The sequence below is a fragment of the Pogonomyrmex barbatus genome, unplaced genomic scaffold, assembly GCF_055798465.1.
Source record: "Pogonomyrmex barbatus isolate J1 unplaced genomic scaffold, ASM5579846v1 scaffold18, whole genome shotgun sequence".
NCBI lineage: Eukaryota > Metazoa > Arthropoda > Insecta > Hymenoptera > Formicidae > Pogonomyrmex > Pogonomyrmex barbatus.
Genome location: NW_028297114.1, coordinates 3934868 through 3955240, shown reverse-complemented (window position 1 = coordinate 3955240; position 20373 = coordinate 3934868). Strand labels below are relative to the sequence as shown.

Genomic DNA, 20373 nt, shown 5'->3' with positions numbered 1-20373 from the left:
ATTTAATATATGATGTACTTAAGTAATTAAAAGAGTATATCCAGAAAAAGAGAAAAAACTGCCTCCTACTACTGAACATTTTATTGAAAAACCTATTTTATATATATATATATATATATATATATATATATATATATATATATATATATATATGAATATTTCTAAATCCAATACATATTTCATAGTATATGCATTTAAAAAAAATTATTGAAAAAAGTTATTTCAAAGCTATTTCATTGGTCATGTAATAATTACAACAATTTTAGATAGTTCTAGATAAAGAACAAATTAAGAATTTATATAAGTGTGATTCAAGACAACCTGTTATCTTTACAGGATATATTTCTGACCGAATTTTGAGACTTTCTTTGACTTTCTTTCAAAATTTGACTAAAGTTTAGTTTTTAAATTATAAAAACAAATAGTTTGCGTATTGGGCAGGGATATAGAAAATAAGTAGTAGTGACGCAATTCATCGCCTCTGATTAGTCATAAGCTCTGCATAAGCATATTCGTATAACAGTAAATTGTGCCGCTCCTGTTTACCTCTTATAGTCGATATATGATTAGCTAATTTTTTTTAATAATTTAGAAATCAAACTTTAAATAAAATTTTGCCAAAGGAGATGTCATCTCAGAATTCAGTCAAAAATATGTCTTATAAAAGATAAAGGATTGTTTTAAATCACTTTCTATATCAATGAACTTTTGTGTATGTATATACATCGGTACACATTCGTGAAATTATGAAATATATTTATCATTATTTCACTTTTATTATCTATTTCAAATTTACTTACAGTATCAGAATCCATTGAATATAAATTACTATAATATATATAAGAAGATACGCACGGGATGTATCTATATATAGATGTGTGTGTGTGTGTGTGTGTGTGTGTGTGTGTGTGTGTGTTATGTGTGTGTGTGTGTGTGTGTGTGTGTGTGTGTGTGTGTGTGTAATAAATCACCTTCTCTTACATATTTTGAACATTTCAGAACTACTGGAAGTCAATATACTTATAGATTTAAATTAAAGTACTTCAAAATACTTTTTAGAATAAAAATGAAAAATTGCAAAATTGTTATATATTAAAATTTCTTTAAAACATAATAAGGGAGACAATAAATGTTTTTATGCTTTCCAGTAGCTCTGAAACATAGGCAAGTATAATATAACAATACTAATAAACTTTTCAAATTAGTAAAAAGCATATTTCTATTCATATATTATCAAGAATTGTATTATTTTCAAGTCTTTAAAAGTATCATTATTTATTGATAAATATATGTATAGTGGCAAGCATAAAGCATCTGCTATTGACTATATTCATTAATTGTCAATACATTCGTACATATTACAGATATATTTATTGATCTCTGTTTTATTATAATTATTTCAAAAAATTCATGCCTCATGTATACATATACTTTTTCTCATATTATCAATTTCTTTTAAAAAGAAAGTGCTTATTCTACACTTTCGAAGAAATAAAGTAAGTTAAATGAAACTGAGTGTATCGTAAAATTATATATATTTATAAAAATATGATAGTTATCACAGAATTTATGAATATCAGTTTTAATATATCAATGCAGCATCTTGAGTATAAAGCTTATACATTTATTTATCCTGGTGATATTCTGAGGAATCTCTGTAAGAAGCCTATCTGACATGACTGTGATATGTCCAAACATGATTTCTATTTTAAAGTTCTGCTTAATATAATGAACACGCCTAGATATCAATACAATATACACGACTTTTTCCCACCATCACAGTTTTTGATATTGTACCAAAAACTTAATTTATGTCGTTTATTAAAATCTTATTAGTAAGAAATACGTTATAATGATAAAGAATTTTCTTTTATTTAAATATTCTGTTGAAAATAACATGTATTTTTAATACACAAGTATATATTTTTATATTATATAAAAACCTATATGTAGCCAGTGCTTGAAAGCAATTTTTAAAGCAAGTCGAATATTAATAAGCGTGAATTAAAATAATTTTTATGTTCTTTTATAATTATTAAAATTGAGAGATTTTATGTAAACGCATTCTAATATATCTTAATGATTATGCTTCATCTACTAAGGCACTCTATACTGAAGCTTTTTTTGTCATGTATTATCAGAATTGTTTTATTTTCGACAGAATATATTTTTTCTGGTTGTAAGCCAGATTTTATAATCTAAATGAAATATATGGAATGATTCACATTTATGATACATGAAGAGGAAATATCGAATTATGAAGATTTGTACTTGCAACTTAACATAAAATCTTATCTAATGACAATATCTTTTCTTTTGAAGACAAACGCTTTGAGATAAAATCTTGCTTAGGAATTTCTTAAGACGCCATAATTACAGTGCGCTTAATTACGTGAGCAATTTTAGAAAAACGTGGTAATTTCAATAATATGACAACTGTTACAGGTATAATCGCAATTATATCTATAAAAATACGTAACAGATCAAAAGTAGATAAAGCAACAAATGTAATATTTAAGTAATTTCCGCTATACGCATCATCAAATCTGTACGTCTTTTAAGCTAGCGCCAGATTATACAATTTTTAACAGATTTGCAGAAATTTACCAATACAAACATTGTGATTTATTTGTTAATTATTCAAATAGATTTATATACACAAATTGACTGATCCGTATCGATTCCCGTTATTTAATTCCATCAAGAAGTTGTTCCATTTTGGTAAATTGGCATAGTTAAACAATGATTACAAATTCGATAGATTTGTCTATTCATGCATCTCATTTACAAATCTCATATAAGTGGCGAATTGTACATCATGAATTACAGATAACCTGTCGCTGGCTTAAGATGAAACATATATTTTAATGCTCATAGATTATCAGAAAACAAGAAAGAAGCCTGCTTCTAGAACGGTATAAAATAACGTGTAGATAGTTACGAAAGTCTACATCTATCTCTGTTTCCAGAAGGCACTGGTTGTAATACACGTCTGTTTCTCTCCTCGTCGTCTAAAGAAGCTTGAAGAGCCCTAGCTAACGCCTCATCTTCATTGATTGTCCCTTGAAGACTTCGGAACAGATGCGAGTTGCTATTGCCGCTGTTCTGTGATATTGTCGTTTGAGCCTTTTTGTTTAGTGCCTCCAACCTGCGTAGCCTCAACGCCTCTTCTGCTCCAATGCAAGCGTGATCAGTAGGATGTCTATGCTTCAAGCAGAAATTGGCACCGCACTCGCTACACTTCACCGGCACCATCTCCTTGACCTTGCATCCTTTTGAAGAGCACTTGTTGGAGAACACCTTCCTACGGCTTTGCTTACAATCATTGTCTATGTGCAATCCCACAGCCACGTCAGGTAAATCGCCACGTTTTATCGGTATAGGAACGTCGCATAACGGACACACAGGCACTTGTACATCCTTCTTGTATGCGCTGGGGCAGCTGTGACTTGTATATGTTATGTGATCCGTACAAAAAATCCCCTGACAAGCATCGCACTTCAGAGGTAAGAAATCCAAGCGGTTACAGGTGTTCTCGGAGCAATGCTCTCCCAAATTTGGAAATTCCATTTCTGATTACGTCGTAAGTTGTCTTACGAGATATCTACAAAAATGATGCAACAAAATCAGAATAGATGACATGAACATAATCGCATCCTCTTTGAAAGTAAAAATTTATATTTTATTAATCAGGATTTTATGAGAAAATAAAATTGGACATAATGTACTTTTTAAAAAAGATGCAGCTTTCTTATATTTACTTTTACCAAGATTAATTTTAATCTTGATTTAACTTTTTATTTTTCTTTAATTTTAAGAAATTGAAAAAAAGCAAACCAAAAAATTAATTTAAATTATAAATGAACACAAAACAAGATTTTAGACTTTGAAAAGAAATACTTTTTTTATATTTCAAGAAGATTTCTTAATCATCACAACTCCCATTATCTCCGATATCGAATAAAGCAGTTTTTCGGAAAAATATCTTAAATTCGAGCTGCAAAAGCTTAAGATCAGAGATATATACCTCATACACAAAGCTAAACGTCATATGAAAACAGGAGGTACGAGGAGAGAGTGCAATTGTTACGATGAATTTTGCAACAACGACATACCTTGACTCAGCCAAAATGAAAAACTATGAGGACCTCGCGAATTAAGTCGCCGTGCGGATTTTCTCCCTTCTCTTTTCTGCCGAAGTGACGTATGAACTTTTGAAGATGAATAATCGCCCAAATTTTACCAGAGCGCACGTCGCTCGAATTTCCGAATAGTGGAGTATTTGACAAGGACTTTAACAAATCAGACCTCGATCTTATCCACGATGGTCGCATGCACTGATGTGACAGGCACGTGTACCTCCTTTATATATTCTCGGCGTGACGATAGAAACCGATGACCAACGATGATCGACGATTTTCAGACCTATACTTTCGCGGAGGAAAGAGCGAGAGGGTCATCGAGACAGAACAAAGAGATCTAACGCGAGGCGACGTCGTGTCACCGCGATGGTCACACCCTATACGGAAGTACGAGTGAATTAAAATCACCCGCTAGATTCGAAGAAATCATCGCGTTACGTCGAACGCGAAAAATATAAAATAAATTATATTGGCCGCGTTCAACGGAACGTTTATTTTGCAACTGTTGAAAATCTTTTATGTTGAAATTAAGAATTCTTTTGGATTTAAAAATATAATCCAATCTCCACGTAAAAAAACTTTTAATGACTGCAAAATAAATATTTTATTACATATTGGATTATACATCCAATTCTTTTTTTCTTTAAAAGAATAATCCAATTTCAACGCAGAAAAAACTTTCGACAATTGCAAATTAAATGTTCTGCTAAACGCGTGACCATTAAATAAATCTAGTATTCAAGTGAAAATTTTCCAGGATAATTAAATGATTCAGGTTCAGGCAATAAGATTGGGTAATAATTAATTAATTACAACATAAATAATAAAGATAATAATGTTTAACTTTTGTTTAAGTTAAAAATTTTTTTCCAGGTTATTGATTTTTTTATATATTATATTATAATTGTTTAAAACAATACGAATTCAAAACATCAATTAAAATAACTACAAGATATTGCCAAATAAATTGTATATAATAATATATACAAGTCCTTCTTTACGTATATGAATTTAAGACATTTGCAGCTTCAAGAATAACGCCTTTAGATACCGCGCTTCGTAGACAACCGTCCGTTTGCCCTGAGGTGAAACATTTAGCATGTCCTGTATGTCGAACGGTTGATCTATCACCGTCATTATGTCCTTGCCGTAAACTGAAATTCCAGAAATATACAAATAAATTAATTAAGATTCGGTTGAGATCATACATTGGATATAATATTGGATACCTTCACAGTGCTCCAGAAATTGGATGCATTCTTGTAATGTGGAATCCTTCAGGACTACTAGTTGTTTCGCCAATTGTTCCAGAAGCGACAGAAAGCATCTCTTTGCGTAGAACCAAGTGTCAGTGCCGAGTTTTTTGTTATACGGCTCCAAGCTCTTCATCACTCGCGATATGCCGAACTCGTAGTTACCCTTGGAACAATACAACGTCCCGATTACCAAGTTCACGATGCACAAGTGAAAGAGCTTCTTGTCTTGATCCTCAAAAGATACCGCCTCCTCCTCTTTCTCGATTTTTTTCATCAACTCCTCGGCTTCCGCGTTCTGCGAAGTCATGATGTAGCTGACGCAGAGGTTTGCGAGGACTATAGCGCTCACATCCAAGATCTGCAAATGTGACATTGCAACAAATCACGAAGAAAAAAGAAATAGAAATCATGAAAACGCGCGTTACTTGGTACTAACGTTGTCATATTTCTTCTTGACGATCGGTTCGTAGAAACGCGTCGCATCCTTAAATTTGTTTTCCTGCATAAACAGCGTATGAGCCACATTGAGTTTCCATACATCGTGTTCATTACAGAATTCGACGCTCTTCTTGAAGATCTTCTCCACTTGAGTGTAGTTCTCCAGGTCCCAGTAGATCTTTGCTTGCGCCATTAACACGGGAACATATCTATCGAGAGCCTCCTCATAATCGTTAACAGCCTTCTTCACGGCGTTATCATCGTGATTTAGCCTCGCTTCTTGAACCTGCTTAGTCGCCTTGCGAAGTGTTTCCGTATGTTTATTAGCGAGATCATCGAATTTGCGATATGCCTCCTCCGGCGAAGTTTGTTGTGTTATTAGTGCGTCCAAAAAATCATACAGATACTGAAACAATAATTCATATTTAAAGAATTCTAACTAGAACATTGCATATCTACCAGAACTTATTTCTTATACTTAAAATAAAATAGTATTAAAAATTATAGTCTTTCTTATATTATCATTCATTCTTATCAATGTTTTAATTTATTTTATTTTTTCTAATTTAAAAAAAATATATAATTAAAAAGATTAAAAATAATCTACACATTTTTTATATTTAATTTTTATATTAAGTTTTTGTTGCACTTTTCTATAAGTTTTAACGGAAATTATAAATATCTCAGTTATCAAAAATTTAATAATCTTGCAAATAAATAATATTATTTACATATTGGCTAGTCCTAATATTTATGGACATGTCGATATTATACGGCCCTGCATTTGTTGATAGAAACCTAACCTGTATCGCAATTTTTTTTCTCTATTGATTTGTCTATTGACTTGTCTGTTAGTTGCGTGACGGATATTGTTCCGTTACGAAATTGAAGCAAGATGGACAAGCACGAAAGTATAAATAAAATATTCTTGGGTGAAATTGTTTCAATTCAAAATTATGGAGCTTTTATCAGAATACCGGGTACGTCGGAACAGGGCTTGGTACACCGGTCGCAGGTGTGTATTATTAGATCACGATATAATAGCCAACACAATCCTACTTATAACATCCATTGATTTCTATAAATTCTGTCAGGTAAGCACGGTTCATGTCGACAATGTTGCAGAGGTTTTGCAAAAGGGTGAGCGGGTCTGGTGTAAGATAATCTCCATTACGGAGGATGGTAAAATAGGGCTATCCATGAAGTATGTAAATCAAGGAAATGGCACAGACCTGGACCCTAACGGCGTCGAGCTGCAGAGAGACATACAACGAAAGAAGAACCCAGGGACGATTCAGCGAAAGGTTATACAGTTAGAAGCAATATTGAATACTACATGTACCAAGTGTGGAACCAAAGGACATTTGTCCAAGGATTGCTTTATGTCTCCCGATGGTAAGAAGTACGAACTGATCCCGGAAATCGAAGAGAAAAGTATTCCAGAACCGAATAACGAAAAAAACACTGAAAAAAAAGTAGAAAAGAAACACAAATCAAAAAAGAAGAAGAGAAAGTCGAAAAAGAGCAAACAATCCTCTGACGACAGCGAGGCCGAGGACAAGGAGAGAAGTAAGAAGAAAAAGAAGAAAACTTCTAAGGAACATAAGAAGCACAAGAAGAAGTACAATAGCAGCTCAAGCGACTCGTCATCTAGCCACGATGTAAAGGCTCACAAACGGAAACACTTGGAGGAGCACGAACCGCATACCAAAAAATGCAAGCATGCGAAAATTAAGCATTCAGATTAATTGATATCAACCACGCTTTTCTTAATAAATATAAGCTCGCTATTATATTTTATGCCATTTGTATATAAAATATACGAGATAAAATTCATCTATTCAAGCGTTTAAATTTATGTCTAATGAATGAATGTATAAAAACTAAATTTACCGGCGTCAGATATTTATAAGTCAGATGTACATTTTCGGCCAAAACATCAGCGGCAAGATCGTAATATTGATATTTACAATATAGAAGTAACAGGTTGGCGAAGGTCTCAGGTGGGAAGGGATTCTGCTGTAGCAGAAACTGTAGTTTCTCGAAACCTTCACTCGGTTTTGTATCCATATTTATTAATGCCTGATTATGTAAAGTAACGGCATCGAGCTCCTCTTCGGAACGTGGCGGCATATCCGTTAACGCCTCCTTCGCTGCGTCATCTATAATAACAACAAATGTAAAAAAGCGTGTGGATCTTCATAGAATCAAAATCTATGAAATTATATACAATTTTGCAATTGGTATTCGATAGCAGCTTTCAGATTGAACGCCTCTGTCAGAGCTGTCTCGTGCAGAGTCAATGTATTCCCAACGCTTCGAACCTCGATACCCTCGGTGGCCATGCCTACGCTCAATTCTGGATGCTCCCTTATACCGTGCTCGATAATACTGGCTGAATGACAATAAAGAATTTAATGAAAATTAGCAAACAAACGCAAAGTTATAATTCGCATTGGCAAAATCGATACAAAGATTATACCAATGTGCTTTAGCGACGCTGCGTACTCTTTCAGTTTGAAGTAGCAAAGAGCAACGTTATATGACAAATGAGGCCTAAATCCCGCGATCTGCAATGCATTTGCAAATTTCTTGAGAGCTTGCTCGTACTGCTCCTCCTAGAAAAGTAATCATGTATATTCATCTGTCGAGCTTACTTATCACTATCTATACCTTGTATAAGAGACACCCCAAGTTGATTTCTGTATCCACATCGTCAGCGGGACATTGATCCACGAGATTCTTCGCAGCTACCATATCTTCCTGTCCATATTTTATAGCTGCCTGCAGCTTTTTTACCTTGAATTCCATATTACTTTGATTGATGATGCTCGAACAGATCGTCCATGCTTCCGGGAACATACAAGCTTGATGCAAAGACTGAGCATAGTAGAGCTTATAAAGATTCTCCTCTGGACACAGTTGAACCAGTTTCTCGTAACATTGAGCTGCGGCCATGAAATCTTGCGTGTAAAAGTAACAATGGGCCAGAAGAGACAAACAAGGTCTAGACTGAAAAACGCTTTATTGGTAATGTTTATGCAAACCGTAATACACAATATTATACATTATAGTATACATACATTAGGATGAGAATCTAAAAGATTTAGCAAGATTTTAATAGTTTCAGTGTATCGCTGTTCCTTTATCTGAAACAATTACATACAAACAATTACAATTACACACAACAATTACACATTGGTCTTTGAATTAAGAATACTAAACCGTGTGTTTTATACAAGATCGTTTGAAAATTTATTCTCTCAATTTAATTTCTCAATTAATTACGAGTTAGGTTTATTTTCTTAATTTTGTAATATATGCATGGTTAAATATGTACCATATTATATATTATTTTAGTGTATTCTCCATCTTTTATATGCACGTTTTCTATAAATGTAGACATAACGAGAATTACGATAACGAACCACAAAACCTTAATAAATAATATTCTTTTGCTTTACAGTAGTTATATCACATGTACCACACTCAACATGTGCATTCATGCATATTGTTTTGACACAAAGCAAAACTCGTTACCAAGGAAACAACATTAAGGAATAGTGCAAGTTTTAAAATCAGTCCATTTATATTTTCATTATTAATAATGTGAATATTTTGCAAGATGCCTTATTCAATTAATACAATTTGTCAGAAGATTAAATAATTTTAGGATATAAAGTTACCTTTCTTTTTTACAATTTATACACAATATATAGTAAGACAAATAGATTAAAAAGAAGGTATAATTAATTCCACAATAATTTATTGAATTCACACAAATTGTCCTTCTTAATCTGATCCAAAACAGCTGTCAAGTTATTAATTTTATCTGTCATAACTTGTAATTTATGTTCATGTGTCTTCAACAGTTCAGTAGTCTCCGTGAAGTTCTTTTGAAATGTTGTCAAGTGTTCATTTGTGAGAAATGGTACATCCAGAACTGATGTACTATCCGATGGCTTTGCAAAAATCTTTGTCATCTGTAACAAAGCATACAAATAATAAATGTAAGTAAATATATAGTAAAATAACTAGTAATAAGGAATACTTACATATATCTCGTTGGTAAGTTTGATAGATTTTTCAAGCTCATTTGCACATTGTAGTGGATATCTTTCTCGAGCGTCACATACCTCAAATACTGCATCTTCACACTGCTGCTCGAGATCATCTAAATTCAGAATAACATTATTGACATTATTATTGTATATATTGCATTACACTCATATGAGGCATTTTCTTATAATTTTTGTTCTTTTAAAATCCAGATACAATAAATGTTATAAAAAAACAAAGAAATATAAGGAAAATTAAGAATAAAGAATTAAAATTCGATAAATAGGAAACCATATTTTAAAACACAATCAAGAAATATTAAAGTGCTATTCAGTCTATCATTAATCAAAAGAAATTTTTTGTTCTGAATATTTAATTCTTTATTTATATTAATTGTGTCTGAGCCTTTAGGATTCAAGATGAATTTATTGATTTCCAACAAAATATTAAATTAAACCTATTCTTTATTATCATTAGATAGCAATAAAATGTTTTCTTTCTTACTTTTTCAAAAATATATTTATTTTCTTTTAAGTGCAACACACAGTTATAAAAAATAGATGTTATATTTTCTATGTTAATAACTATATCATATATATTTATATTTAATTTTTCTTAATATTTTAAAAACATAATATTGTTAACTTATTTATATTCCCAGCAAGCAAAATGTTAGCAATTTACTGGCAGAGTGGCAGCAAATTCAATTGGATAGTGATTGCAAATCCATAGCAATCTGTATCTGCATTAGACTCAGGTTTTATCAACAAAGCCTGCTGACATGCTACATCAGCAGATTGGTGACAGAAACCAAATCGAGTCTGCTAATATCAGCAGATTATTTTTGACAGCAGTTTGCCAACATTATCAAATATTACAAACACTGTACAATTCGTTTTCTTTCTACTATCAAATATTGGTAGCAGGCTCTGCTCAAAGTCTGTTTTTGCAGATTTTGCTATCAGAGTTAATTGATTTGTTTCTATTAATCAGATATCCAATAAGCCATTCTGATATTTTCTACCATAATTATTTATTATAATTATAATAATAATAATTATTATTATTATATATACTGCACTCTGCTTTTGTTCACTGCTACATTTAATAAAGTTATTATTAAATACCTACCCATTTCTAATCTTCACATCTAACGTTATATCTCTGAGAGCTTCAAGCTTATCTAAAAAAACAAAGAAAAACAGGAATAGATCCTATTGAAGAAATGTGAATAAGATGTTTTGCACGATATAGAACTTTGAGACATCAGAAAGAAGAAAAATATCGATGACTTTTCGCTTCGTCAATTGAACAGTTGTCAACGAATTTTGTCACGTTGGAAATCAACGTCGGCTAGATCTTTTCTTTTTAAACACATGAAATTTTCGCACGAGCGTGACAGCAATCACTAGAAACACAGATCAATCGTTTATAATATCAAGATTTATATATAATGTCTAAAAGTGTTTTAAAAGACACGATTAAGACTGTGGAATCCGTCCCGCCATCAAAATGTCGAATTTTTGTTTATCAGCAACTGCGCTGTGTTACACTTCAGTGTTGCACTTTATGCACTTGAAATGAGATCGACATTAGAATCGAGCGTTGACGAGAAAAGGATAAAAAGTGAGAAAGTACAAAAATTCAATTGCAACAAGCAAGCGTAGAGTTGAAAGGTTGACTATCCTTATCTGTCAAAAAAAAAATCACATATGTGCTCATCGCGTTACTTTGAACATGTTTTGATGAAAAAATATAAGAACTCAGGCATAATAAATGACAATAAAGAATAAGGAATTAATTATAAAGAATTAGAACAGAAAATTTCTTTCGATCAACAGAATATTTTGTTATTCCTTCAAAAAATTAAATATAAAGTAAAAAATTCCTATTATTATTATTATTATTATTATTATTATTATTATATTATTTATTCCTAATCTTTTTTTATATTTAATTCCTTATTCTTTATTCCCATATAATAATCTCTTATAGTTTATATCAAATTATATCACGAACACAAATAAACTATTTAGTATACGTATCAAATGATCGTTGTAAGCTATAATTATTCTGAAGATTAAAGATAACGAGTCACGGTGAATGGAACATAAAGCTTTCTGTAATTAGTAGTATAGTTATATTTTTTTTATATATAATATCTACAATTAATTAATTAATTACATTTCTAGCTAAATCTAACTCGTCAGTATCATCACATTTTCATATCAGAAAACAATCCGAATTCAATTTAAAATATGCCACTTCGCACAACAAGGGAGAAAAAAGTTCGATAAGTCGAAGTTCAGGAACGTGAATGTCAAAGAGCACACCATGGGACGATGGGTGATAGGACGGCAATTCTCAGGTATTAAGTCCAGCTTGAGATTTCATTCGGTCAACGAGGTAACGGTACTTAAGACGATCTTAAATATAGAGAAAAGATTGATAACTATGAATAATCATCTCTATCCGGCCCGATTTTACTTTAATCTCTGCCGAAAACGGGATTTTCGTCATGGGAAATCGGCAGGACAACTTCGTGACGTTTGCGAGATGAGACCTGCCTTTCCCTGGGAGTGATCGTCTGACAAGTAGATGCCCAAAGGCAAAATACCACGCAAAATATCACACATCGCATAGGAGCGTCACCGCCATTGGATTGGTGCGGACGTGTGCCGTTGCCCGTTATTCGTGTATCGTGAAAACAGTTAAATCACTGCCACAGAGGTCGCCGATCTTCATTTTCCCCGGCACCGTCCACCGCCGTCGACGATAACGACGACGACGACGACGACGACGACGACGAGAACGACAAGAACGACGAGTTCACATCGCGACACGTCGCGAACGCGAGTGATTCCGAGGTGAAGTGCATCCTTTGACTTGCTCTTGAACCTAACGAAGGAAACGAGGTGATATCGGCACCGTGTCTACCCGAGGAACTCGACGTTCGAGGAAACTGCGACGGGGCGTTTACCGCGCACCGGCAAGATGAGTTACCTGAAGTCGATTGGCACCGCCGTCATCTACATCGGCGTGTTCCTGGCCGTGATCACGTTCATGCCTGGTCTACCACCAGACACGGAATTCCAGGAGTTCAGGTATTGTAAACGTGATTAGATGAAAAAAAAAAGAGAAAATTGCGGATCTGATTTGTTCTTGACCTTCGATCTTGCAGCGTAACGCCGCCGCGCAAGTTTGATCCTAAGGTGGGCCCGAAAAATCGATTGAACAATGCCGAGAAGTTATTCGATGGTGAAATCAATGGTCCAGAAGGATTTGATTCTTACGACGGTCAGCTTTACACTGGCGTTCATGGCGGTTACATCCTTAGGATCGAGGAGGATCGCCTGGTGTCGATTGTCAAGTTCGGCAAGAAATGCGGTGAGTACGGATAGGTGTGTCTGATATTATAAAAGATAGATAAAATTATCTGGGGTTTAATGATAGAAATTTTGAATTTTAATGGAATTTGATGGAAAGGAACTAAAATAGAACAAGATGTAATAAAATCTTGTTAGTGATAGAATTGTTTAAATAAATAGATTAGATACATATACAAGATAGATAAGGGAATATCACAATTTTATCTATTTATAAATCAGTCGATGTATCTTGTCAATTGTATATGCTTAAGAAATTATTTATGCATTCAGTATGCATATAAAGGAAGTTTGTTTGATCTTTGGACTACTTTGTCTATATTTATCTTCTATTTTGCACATAAACTGATGAAGAATATTGAGTTTGATGATATATATATATATATATATATATATATATATATATATATATATTCGTCTGAGATTGATATTTCATTTTCTTAAAGGAAAAAACTTAATTTAAATCTAATTAAATAATTAAATATACCTGATATAAATAAATTAAATTAATATTTAAATAAAATCATAGATGATCAATATTCTAATTAGGTGAATATAATAAAATATGATAAACTTATAATATAAATTATATCAAATTTATTTTAAGTTAAAGATTATTTTAAATGTTATAACTACATATATATAAAAAAATAGAAAAATAGCAAATATGAATTCTATTCTATAATTTAATATAATTATTACATAAATTCTAAAAATGAGAAAAAAGTTTTAATTAAATAAATGATAATTATATATTTTAATTATAATTTTAAAAAATACACATATGTCAGAAATATAGATGTCATTGCTTTCTTAATATTTTGCAATTAAATCATTAAGTTACTTTAATTATAGATTTGCTACTGTTTGTGTATACATAAATATTCCATCACACTTGTAAAAGCAGAAGAAAGATTAACTTAGTGCATTCATGCTTTAATTATTTAATTCTTTACTTGTTATCTATAGCATGTATGCATGAAATACTGCTTAAATATTCTTTAATTAAGCATTGTCACAGAACAAGGCATCAAATTTCAAAATTTTTTATATCCTCTTTTTCTTTTATTTAATTAATTAATTAATTAAATTAATTTTTCATGGTCATTTTATAAGTGTGCATAGTATGATATAATGAAAAAGCAAATTTTACATCTACCATTATATTTATGAGAATTTAGTTGAATATCAAATTGACAAAATTGAAATTTTATGTGTGTGTGTGTGTGTGTGTGTGTGTGTGTATATGTGTGTGTGTGTGTGTGTGTGTGTGTGTGTGTGTGTGTGTGTGTGTGTGTGTGTGTGTGTGTGTGTGTGTGTAAACAGTTACATAAAATTAATAAATATGAATAATTTTTACAATCGATATAATTAATACAATCGATTATATAAAAGTAATAAAACTAACACGTTTTCTTATCAAATTTATAGAAGGTATTTGGCAAGAACACAAATGTGGCAGAGCCTTAGGAATGAAATTTGATAAAAAAGGCAATTTATATGTGGTGGATACCTATTATGGAATTTTCAAAGTAAATGTGACAACCAAAAATTATGAAAATATAGTGAACATTTCGAAGCCGATTGATGGAAAAATTTCACGGATTCCTAATAGCATAGATATTGCAAAAAATGGAGATCTTTATTGGACCGTTTCTAGCACCGACTTTGCGCTTTACGATATAGTGCAGTCGTTTCTAGCGAATCCATCGGGAAGGTAATAAGACATGAATGCGAGTTGTGTTTTTGTGTGTGCATTATATTTATGTAGATGTATGTATTAATGTGTTATGTAAATTACAGGCTCATACGTTATAATGCAGTTGAAAAGAAAAATGAAGTATTGATGCGAAATCTTGCATTCGCAAATGGAATCATGTTAAGCGATGACGAGAGTTTCGTAATTGTGGCGGAAACGCAAGCAAATCGTATCATGAAATATAATCTGAAAGGACCAAAAGCAGGGCAGCAGGAGATCTTCATTGATGGTTTACCAGGTCTCCCGGACAATATTCACAGCGATGGTCAAGGTGGTTTTCTCGTGACTTTGATCATAACTATCGATTCTGAGCATCCCCAACTTTTTCAGTCTCTTGCGCCACATCCATATATCAGAAAAATGTTAGTGCGATTGTTACTGACGATGGAATTACCATTTAAACTGTTGCACGATATCTATCCCAATATTTTCACGGAGAGACTTCTGCACGCGATCGGATCATTCCATAGTCTTGGATCATTAATACAAGCAAAAGATCAAAGCCTGTTGTTGAGAATAGATGCATCCGGTAACATTGTTGAAATTCTTTCTTCAGAAGATGATACAATATCTCATATGAGTGCGGCTCATATACACAATGGCTTTTTATGGTTTGGCTCTCCATGGAATAAATATCTCGCTAGAGTTCCGTTAAAACAAGCTTTTCCTGATCTAGCTAATAGTGGAAAGCAATTTTCTCATTCCAAGAGTGAGAAATTACCAAATGTTGATATAAAGACAGAAAAAGTGAAACGAGACACAGGTTCTATGACACCAAAATCAACTGCCGTTCCTACGACACCTAAGCTAACCGCCGCTCCCACAACGACGCCTAAACCAACCGCTGCTCCCACAACACCTAAGTCAACCGCTACTCCCACAACATCTAAGTCAACTGCTGCACCAAAATCATCTCCTAAAGCGGATAAACCTACAAATAACAAAGCGAAACCATCAGAAATTAAATCATCTGCCGAAGTGAAGAAGGACAATGCAAAAACAGCTAGCAATGCGAAATCAAAATCTCCAAATGTGAAATCTGAAGAAGATATACAATCCAAAAAGAACGTAAAAGTAGAACAAGATGCTTCCAAGCAAAAAGCTCAGAAGTCTCATTCCGAGAAAATTAATCGAGTCGAAACGAGCCGTCCGAAAAGCGACCTCTAAATGAATGAAGTAAATTAACTATGATATAATGACTTTTGTGATACCATACCAACACTTGTTGAACGGTACACTCCATTTTTCAGACATTCCAGACATTTAAAAAAAAAAAATAGATTGAAGATATCATTTCATGATATCAATTTGCTAAATTTTATAATATTCAAATTGTTATATCCGAGTTATGCACAAATTATGTATAAGTTGTGATCTACTATTACGGGTGCTATGATTGGAAAAAAAGGTCCTATATAAAGGTCCTCTTAGGAAAGAAAGAAAAAATAAGTTCAAACTTCCTAATATATTCCTAGATAAAGATATCTTTTTTTTAATTCAAACTTATTATGAAAGAGAACTTATGTTTTATTCGTGATATAAATGACATTGATAGTTTAAAAACTTAAAGTTAAGAAAAAAACATTCGCCAATATAATAAGATTAATATATATATTTTGCAATCTTTAAACTAGATATTTTCAAAAACAGATTTTATGTGTGGAATGTCAAAGAATCTTTGTTCTACATTTCGAATTATTGTTTTTATGTAACATCACATTCCTTGTTGTATTATCAACGATGGACCACTTTGTATATTTCAAAATGGGATAAGAATGCTAAAGACAAATTATTAGAGAACTCTATCAGCTTTATTACTATGACTAAAAATGAGGATAAAAGTTTAGAAGAAAGTTATAGATTATTTTATATATATATATATATATATATATATATAAAATATAAAGTTGAAAGCAATCATTTTTGCAAATTTTATTGTACGTTTTCCATTTATATATATACTAATTTTTATATTTATATATCATGTTTCAGTTTATATGTATAAGACATATATCAAATGATAAAATAATTAGCTGATAGCACAAGTATCTTTTCAGTGGGAACAAAATGATAATCATATTTTTTTAATGTTGAAGTTATTTTGCATTTTTGTTCGTGCAATATATGATTCTCTGCAAGTCTATTTTTATATTATATTTTTCTTTATTTGTGATGTAAAATATTTTTCAACAACAATTATAACTATATACTATTGTGGATATTAGAATATAATTCATGTAAGTTTTAATAACAAATAAGAATGAACAAATCGCAAAATGATATATGTATGTATATATATATACACACCATATATATATATATATATATATATATATATATATATATATATATGTGTGTGTGCGTGTGTGTGTATATAACATACATATACATACACTGTAGATGATTAAATAACTACGATAAATGTTTTTGTTAAGTTAATCAACGTATCGATTATAAATAACAACTTTGTTATATGGTGTCAGGTGCACAGAGATGTAAGATAATTGTAAAAGTATTGTACAGTTGTACAGTTTGGCAACTACATAAATAAAATTGACTTTTTCGATAGTTATATCGAATCAGTGTGTATCACTTGTGTAAATGTTAAATGCTTTACAAAAATATTTTATCGAACGGAGCATTAATTTTATAATTAAAATATATTTAAAGAATGCGAAGTAAAAGAGTAAAGTCTAATTTTCTTATGGAATTAATTCACTCTCAATTATAAAATATAATTTCAATGAAATATGCACGAAATTGCTAAAATAACTTTATTAAAAAATCCTTAAGTACATAATGTATATAATTCTCTCTTTGTACAAACTATTAAAAAAAATATATCACTGGAAGTTTATGAACAACTATAAATCAAGCCGTTTTGCTACAATGATTGGTAATAATGATTTCATTTTGTTAATTATAAACATTTCTGCTTTCCACAAAACTGTTGGCTGCTTGACAATATGCCAGTATCCATTTCTTCTCCGTACTGCCCACTTCTGCGCGCTTGCTAAAGATTTTTTGTATGCTAAAAAGCATTTATCATTTAGTTTTATCCAAGGTTCATGTACTGTAGCTAAACCTAATTTGATTAATTCCTTGCCAACTTCTAACGAATCCTATTTGCAAAAGAAAGAAACATTTAAGTGATATAGTACAAGTATTTATTATAAATATTATAAATCTCTTACCTTATCTTTTTGTGGCATTATAATCTCGCACTCCAAATATTCTTTTCCTTTGATTATAGGCACAAATGTTATGTGCTTTCCATTAAGCACAATTTGCAACCAACTTACACCTATAAGATTGACATGGAATGTTGAAAATGGCAAATTTTTGTAATCAGTCTGATACTTACCATTACCTGTAACGTTAATGCCACAAATTTTCACAGGCAGATAGGCTTTATTGTTGAAATGAGGAAAAGGCAGCAAGGATTGATGATCGACCATCAGTAAAACATTAGAGCTCGGTTCCACATGTGTTACAGTACCTTGAAGTGGAACCCGTGATTGCAGAAAATGCGAGGGGATTTCGGAAGGCTTCGTAAATCTCGCAAACTAGGAAACGAGAGAAAATCAATGTGAGATCCGTGGAGACAATGATAATGGATAACACCAGCGAATAGATCTGTGTTCTTCAAGTTTGTACTTACAGGTCTAATTCTGTACAGAGCTGCAAATAGGCTAGCACTAGCGATCCCGTAGGTGATGAGCTGAAAAGAGAAGTGTTGAATATAAATACGAGTTCTCTTTTTTTCTTTAGTTGACAAGTGCTTTCAACTTTAAGTTATATCTGACTATATTACAAGCTATATAATTACGGACTATATTAAAAGCTTATATAATTTTTCCTGTCTTTATAATAAAATCAAGTGTGATTTTCTTCGTTTTTCCGACTTCTCTTTTCTCAAACAGTTCCACGTTCAAGTCGTTTAAATGTGAGAGCCTAAGCGAGGTTAGGAACGTCTCGTACCTTACCCGGTCCCAAATCGTCCTCCATAAGGATCTGGAATCGTTTGAAGATCGAAGATGCATCCTTGGACGTCATGATTATTGCGATCTTGAGCTAAGGATGCCGTTCGCGTTATGTTTTTTGCGATCAGCCAGCTCGAAGTGCTCTTCGTGTATGCCGATCGTTCGATTATTTACAATCGTGTCCTACGATCCCCCTCTTCGTCAGATACCTGCTACTAGAAATACAACATCTACAACAATTAATAACTTTCTTGTTGCTATTTTCTCGCGAAGGATCGTCGAAGGTTTCTCGCAAGCAGGTACGATTTAATATACGGTCACACGGAGCGCGTTGAATTTCCCGGTCAAATTACACGTGCCCCGCACCTGAGTCTTGCCTCTCGCCTCGCCGTCTGCGCTGGAACGCGACACGAAATACACTCTGGCAGAAAAAGGAGAGCAACAGCCCATGGGTGTATCCAAGGGGAAGTTGGGAAAGTTCAAATTTCCTCTGAAATTAAAAAAAAAGTTAAAGTTACAGTGATAAAACCTAATATTTTTCTCATTCAAAATCAGAATAGGAGATAATCTAAGCTTAAAAAAAACAATTTATTGACGCAAAAAATTGCTGTTTGTGTTAACAGAATTGATAAAAACTCCCCTAAAAAAAAAATCCTGGATACGCCCATGGCAATAGCTGCGAGAAAGTGCAAATAGGAGATCTTTGGTGGAGCGAAATACCGTGCTTACGTAATCGCTCGCCAAACGTTAAATTCAATTTTATTCAACGTAATTTTATTTCTATACGAGCAAATACGAACGAAAGATTGACTCACGACGTAAATTATTTCTTTCTATATCGTTAAAACTAAGTTCATTAAATTAATTATTACTCATGTTTTCTTTTGCAAATAGGTCTCCTTGAAGAGGTGAGGAATTAGTCAAAATTAGAAATTAGGAATCGGATTATTAATTATAATACATAAACTTCGGATGAATTAACATCGGTGTTTTCTGAAAAAAATACGCTTAGAGAAACCATTTTTAGGAATTTCACGCTAATATATCTCTGCAAAGTTCTATGGAATCAGGTGATTTTCTTTGCTGAAGATTTCTATGATTCCTGACGAGAGAAAAGAGATGCATCCAGATGACTCACGTGTTACCAGTTACGATAAAGCTGTGGGTACAAAGAGAAGACGTCTTTCTTTTTCGTCTCTTATTCAAAACTTGCACTGTGTAAAGAAATACATCTTTCATGTAATAATCTGTCCATTTAGAACGCCTCGATAAACGTTATCACCCCGGCGCGGCTCGTGAGAGGCAAGCTGGACGAAAAATGTATTGACGTTGTAAAAAAAGACGTGACTT

The 20373-nt window shown here is 32.3% G+C and overlaps 5 protein-coding genes across 11 annotated transcripts; 2 read left to right on the top strand and 3 right to left on the bottom strand.

Moving 5' to 3' along the window:
- Positions 1-1518: 1518 nt before the first annotated feature.
- LOC105431706 (AN1-type zinc finger protein 2A) lies at positions 1519-4451 on the bottom strand. Its single transcript, XM_011646087.3, has 2 exons — positions 4116-4451; positions 1519-3604 (listed from the first exon to the last, which is right to left on the bottom strand). The coding sequence occupies exon 2, from the start codon at positions 3568-3570 to the stop codon at positions 2938-2940; it is 633 nt and encodes a 210-aa protein (XP_011644389.2). The 5' UTR covers positions 3571-3604; positions 4116-4451; the 3' UTR covers positions 1519-2937.
- Positions 4452-4962: 511 nt separating this feature from the next.
- LOC105431705 (tetratricopeptide repeat domain 30) lies at positions 4963-13041 on the bottom strand. Of its 6 annotated transcripts, XM_089075173.1 has the most exons (11): positions 11027-11791; positions 9892-10010; positions 9612-9819; positions 8920-8987; positions 8510-8848; positions 8319-8454; positions 8067-8231; positions 7730-7998; positions 5835-6242; positions 5372-5756; positions 4963-5296 (listed from the first exon to the last, which is right to left on the bottom strand). In XM_089075173.1, the coding sequence occupies exons 1-11, from the start codon at positions 11028-11030 to the stop codon at positions 5154-5156; spliced, it is 2244 nt and encodes a 747-aa protein (XP_088931299.1). In that variant the 5' UTR covers positions 11031-11791; the 3' UTR covers positions 4963-5153. The 6 variants fall into 6 exon arrangements, with proteins under 6 accessions (XP_088931299.1, XP_088931295.1, XP_011644385.2 ...); XM_089075169.1 differs by lacking the exons at positions 9612-9819; positions 9892-10010; positions 11027-11791 and adding exons at positions 9177-9226; positions 9523-9592 and having other exon boundaries at positions 8920-8985; XM_011646083.3 differs by lacking the exons at positions 9612-9819; positions 9892-10010; positions 11027-11791 and adding an exon at positions 9177-9590 and having other exon boundaries at positions 8920-8985.
- Positions 6596-7672, top strand: LOC105431704 (zinc finger CCHC domain-containing protein 17). Its single transcript, XM_011646082.3, has 2 exons — positions 6596-6851; positions 6931-7672. The coding sequence occupies exons 1-2, from the start codon at positions 6732-6734 to the stop codon at positions 7582-7584; spliced, it is 774 nt and encodes a 257-aa protein (XP_011644384.2). The 5' UTR covers positions 6596-6731; the 3' UTR covers positions 7585-7672.
- Positions 12864-17612, top strand: LOC105431703 (adipocyte plasma membrane-associated protein Hemomucin). The gene is made up of 4 exons (XM_011646081.3): positions 12864-12999; positions 13077-13282; positions 14713-14998; positions 15085-17612. Exons 1-4 carry the CDS (start codon positions 12890-12892, stop codon positions 16205-16207), a joined length of 1725 nt encoding a protein of 574 aa, XP_011644383.2. The 5' UTR covers positions 12864-12889; the 3' UTR covers positions 16208-17612.
- Positions 17613-17800: 188 nt separating this feature from the next.
- LOC105431696 (mitochondrial inner membrane subdomain organizer) lies at positions 17801-19169 on the bottom strand. 2 transcript variants are annotated; one of them, XM_011646070.3, is made up of 5 exons: positions 19027-19169; positions 18702-18761; positions 18405-18606; positions 18235-18344; positions 17801-18162 (listed from the first exon to the last, which is right to left on the bottom strand). In XM_011646070.3, exons 1-5 carry the CDS (start codon positions 19081-19083, stop codon positions 17905-17907), a joined length of 687 nt encoding a protein of 228 aa, XP_011644372.2. In that variant the 5' UTR covers positions 19084-19169; the 3' UTR covers positions 17801-17904. The 2 variants fall into 2 exon arrangements, with proteins under 2 accessions (XP_011644372.2, XP_011644371.2); XM_011646069.3 differs by having other exon boundaries at positions 19022-19165.
- Between the last annotated feature and the right edge of the window lie 1204 nt (positions 19170-20373).

Coding starts and splice junctions, on each gene's coding strand:
- LOC105431705 (XM_089075173.1), bottom strand. Junction 8,849..8,919: donor TTTTAGATTCTCATCCTAAT/GTATGTATACTA, acceptor AGCGTTTTTCAG/TCTAGACCTTGTTTGTCTCT. Junction 5,757..5,834: donor TCAAGAAGAAATATGACAAC/GTTAGTACCAAG, acceptor TCACATTTGCAG/ATCTTGGATGTGAGCGCTAT.
- LOC105431704 (XM_011646082.3), top strand. CDS start 6,732: ATGGACAAGCACGAAAGTATAAATAAAATATTCTTGGGTGAAATTGTT. Junction 6,852..6,930: donor GCTTGGTACACCGGTCGCAG/GTGTGTATTATT, acceptor AAATTCTGTCAG/GTAAGCACGGTTCATGTCGA.
- LOC105431696 (XM_011646069.3), bottom strand. CDS start 19,096: ATGACGTCCAAGGATGCATCTTCGATCTTCAAACGATTCCAGATCCTT. Junction 18,762..19,021: donor ACGATTTGGGACCGGGTAAG/GTACGAGACGTT, acceptor TTCTCTTTTCAG/CTCATCACCTACGGGATCGC. Junction 18,345..18,404: donor CATTAACGTTACAGGTAATG/GTAAGTATCAGA, acceptor TCAATCTTATAG/GTGTAAGTTGGTTGCAAATT.
- LOC105431703 (XM_011646081.3), top strand. CDS start 12,890: ATGAGTTACCTGAAGTCGATTGGCACCGCCGTCATCTACATCGGCGTG. Junction 13,000..13,076: donor ACGGAATTCCAGGAGTTCAG/GTATTGTAAACG, acceptor TCGATCTTGCAG/CGTAACGCCGCCGCGCAAGT. Junction 13,283..14,712: donor CAAGTTCGGCAAGAAATGCG/GTGAGTACGGAT, acceptor TCAAATTTATAG/AAGGTATTTGGCAAGAACAC.
- LOC105431706 (XM_011646087.3), bottom strand. CDS start 3,570: ATGGAATTTCCAAATTTGGGAGAGCATTGCTCCGAGAACACCTGTAAC.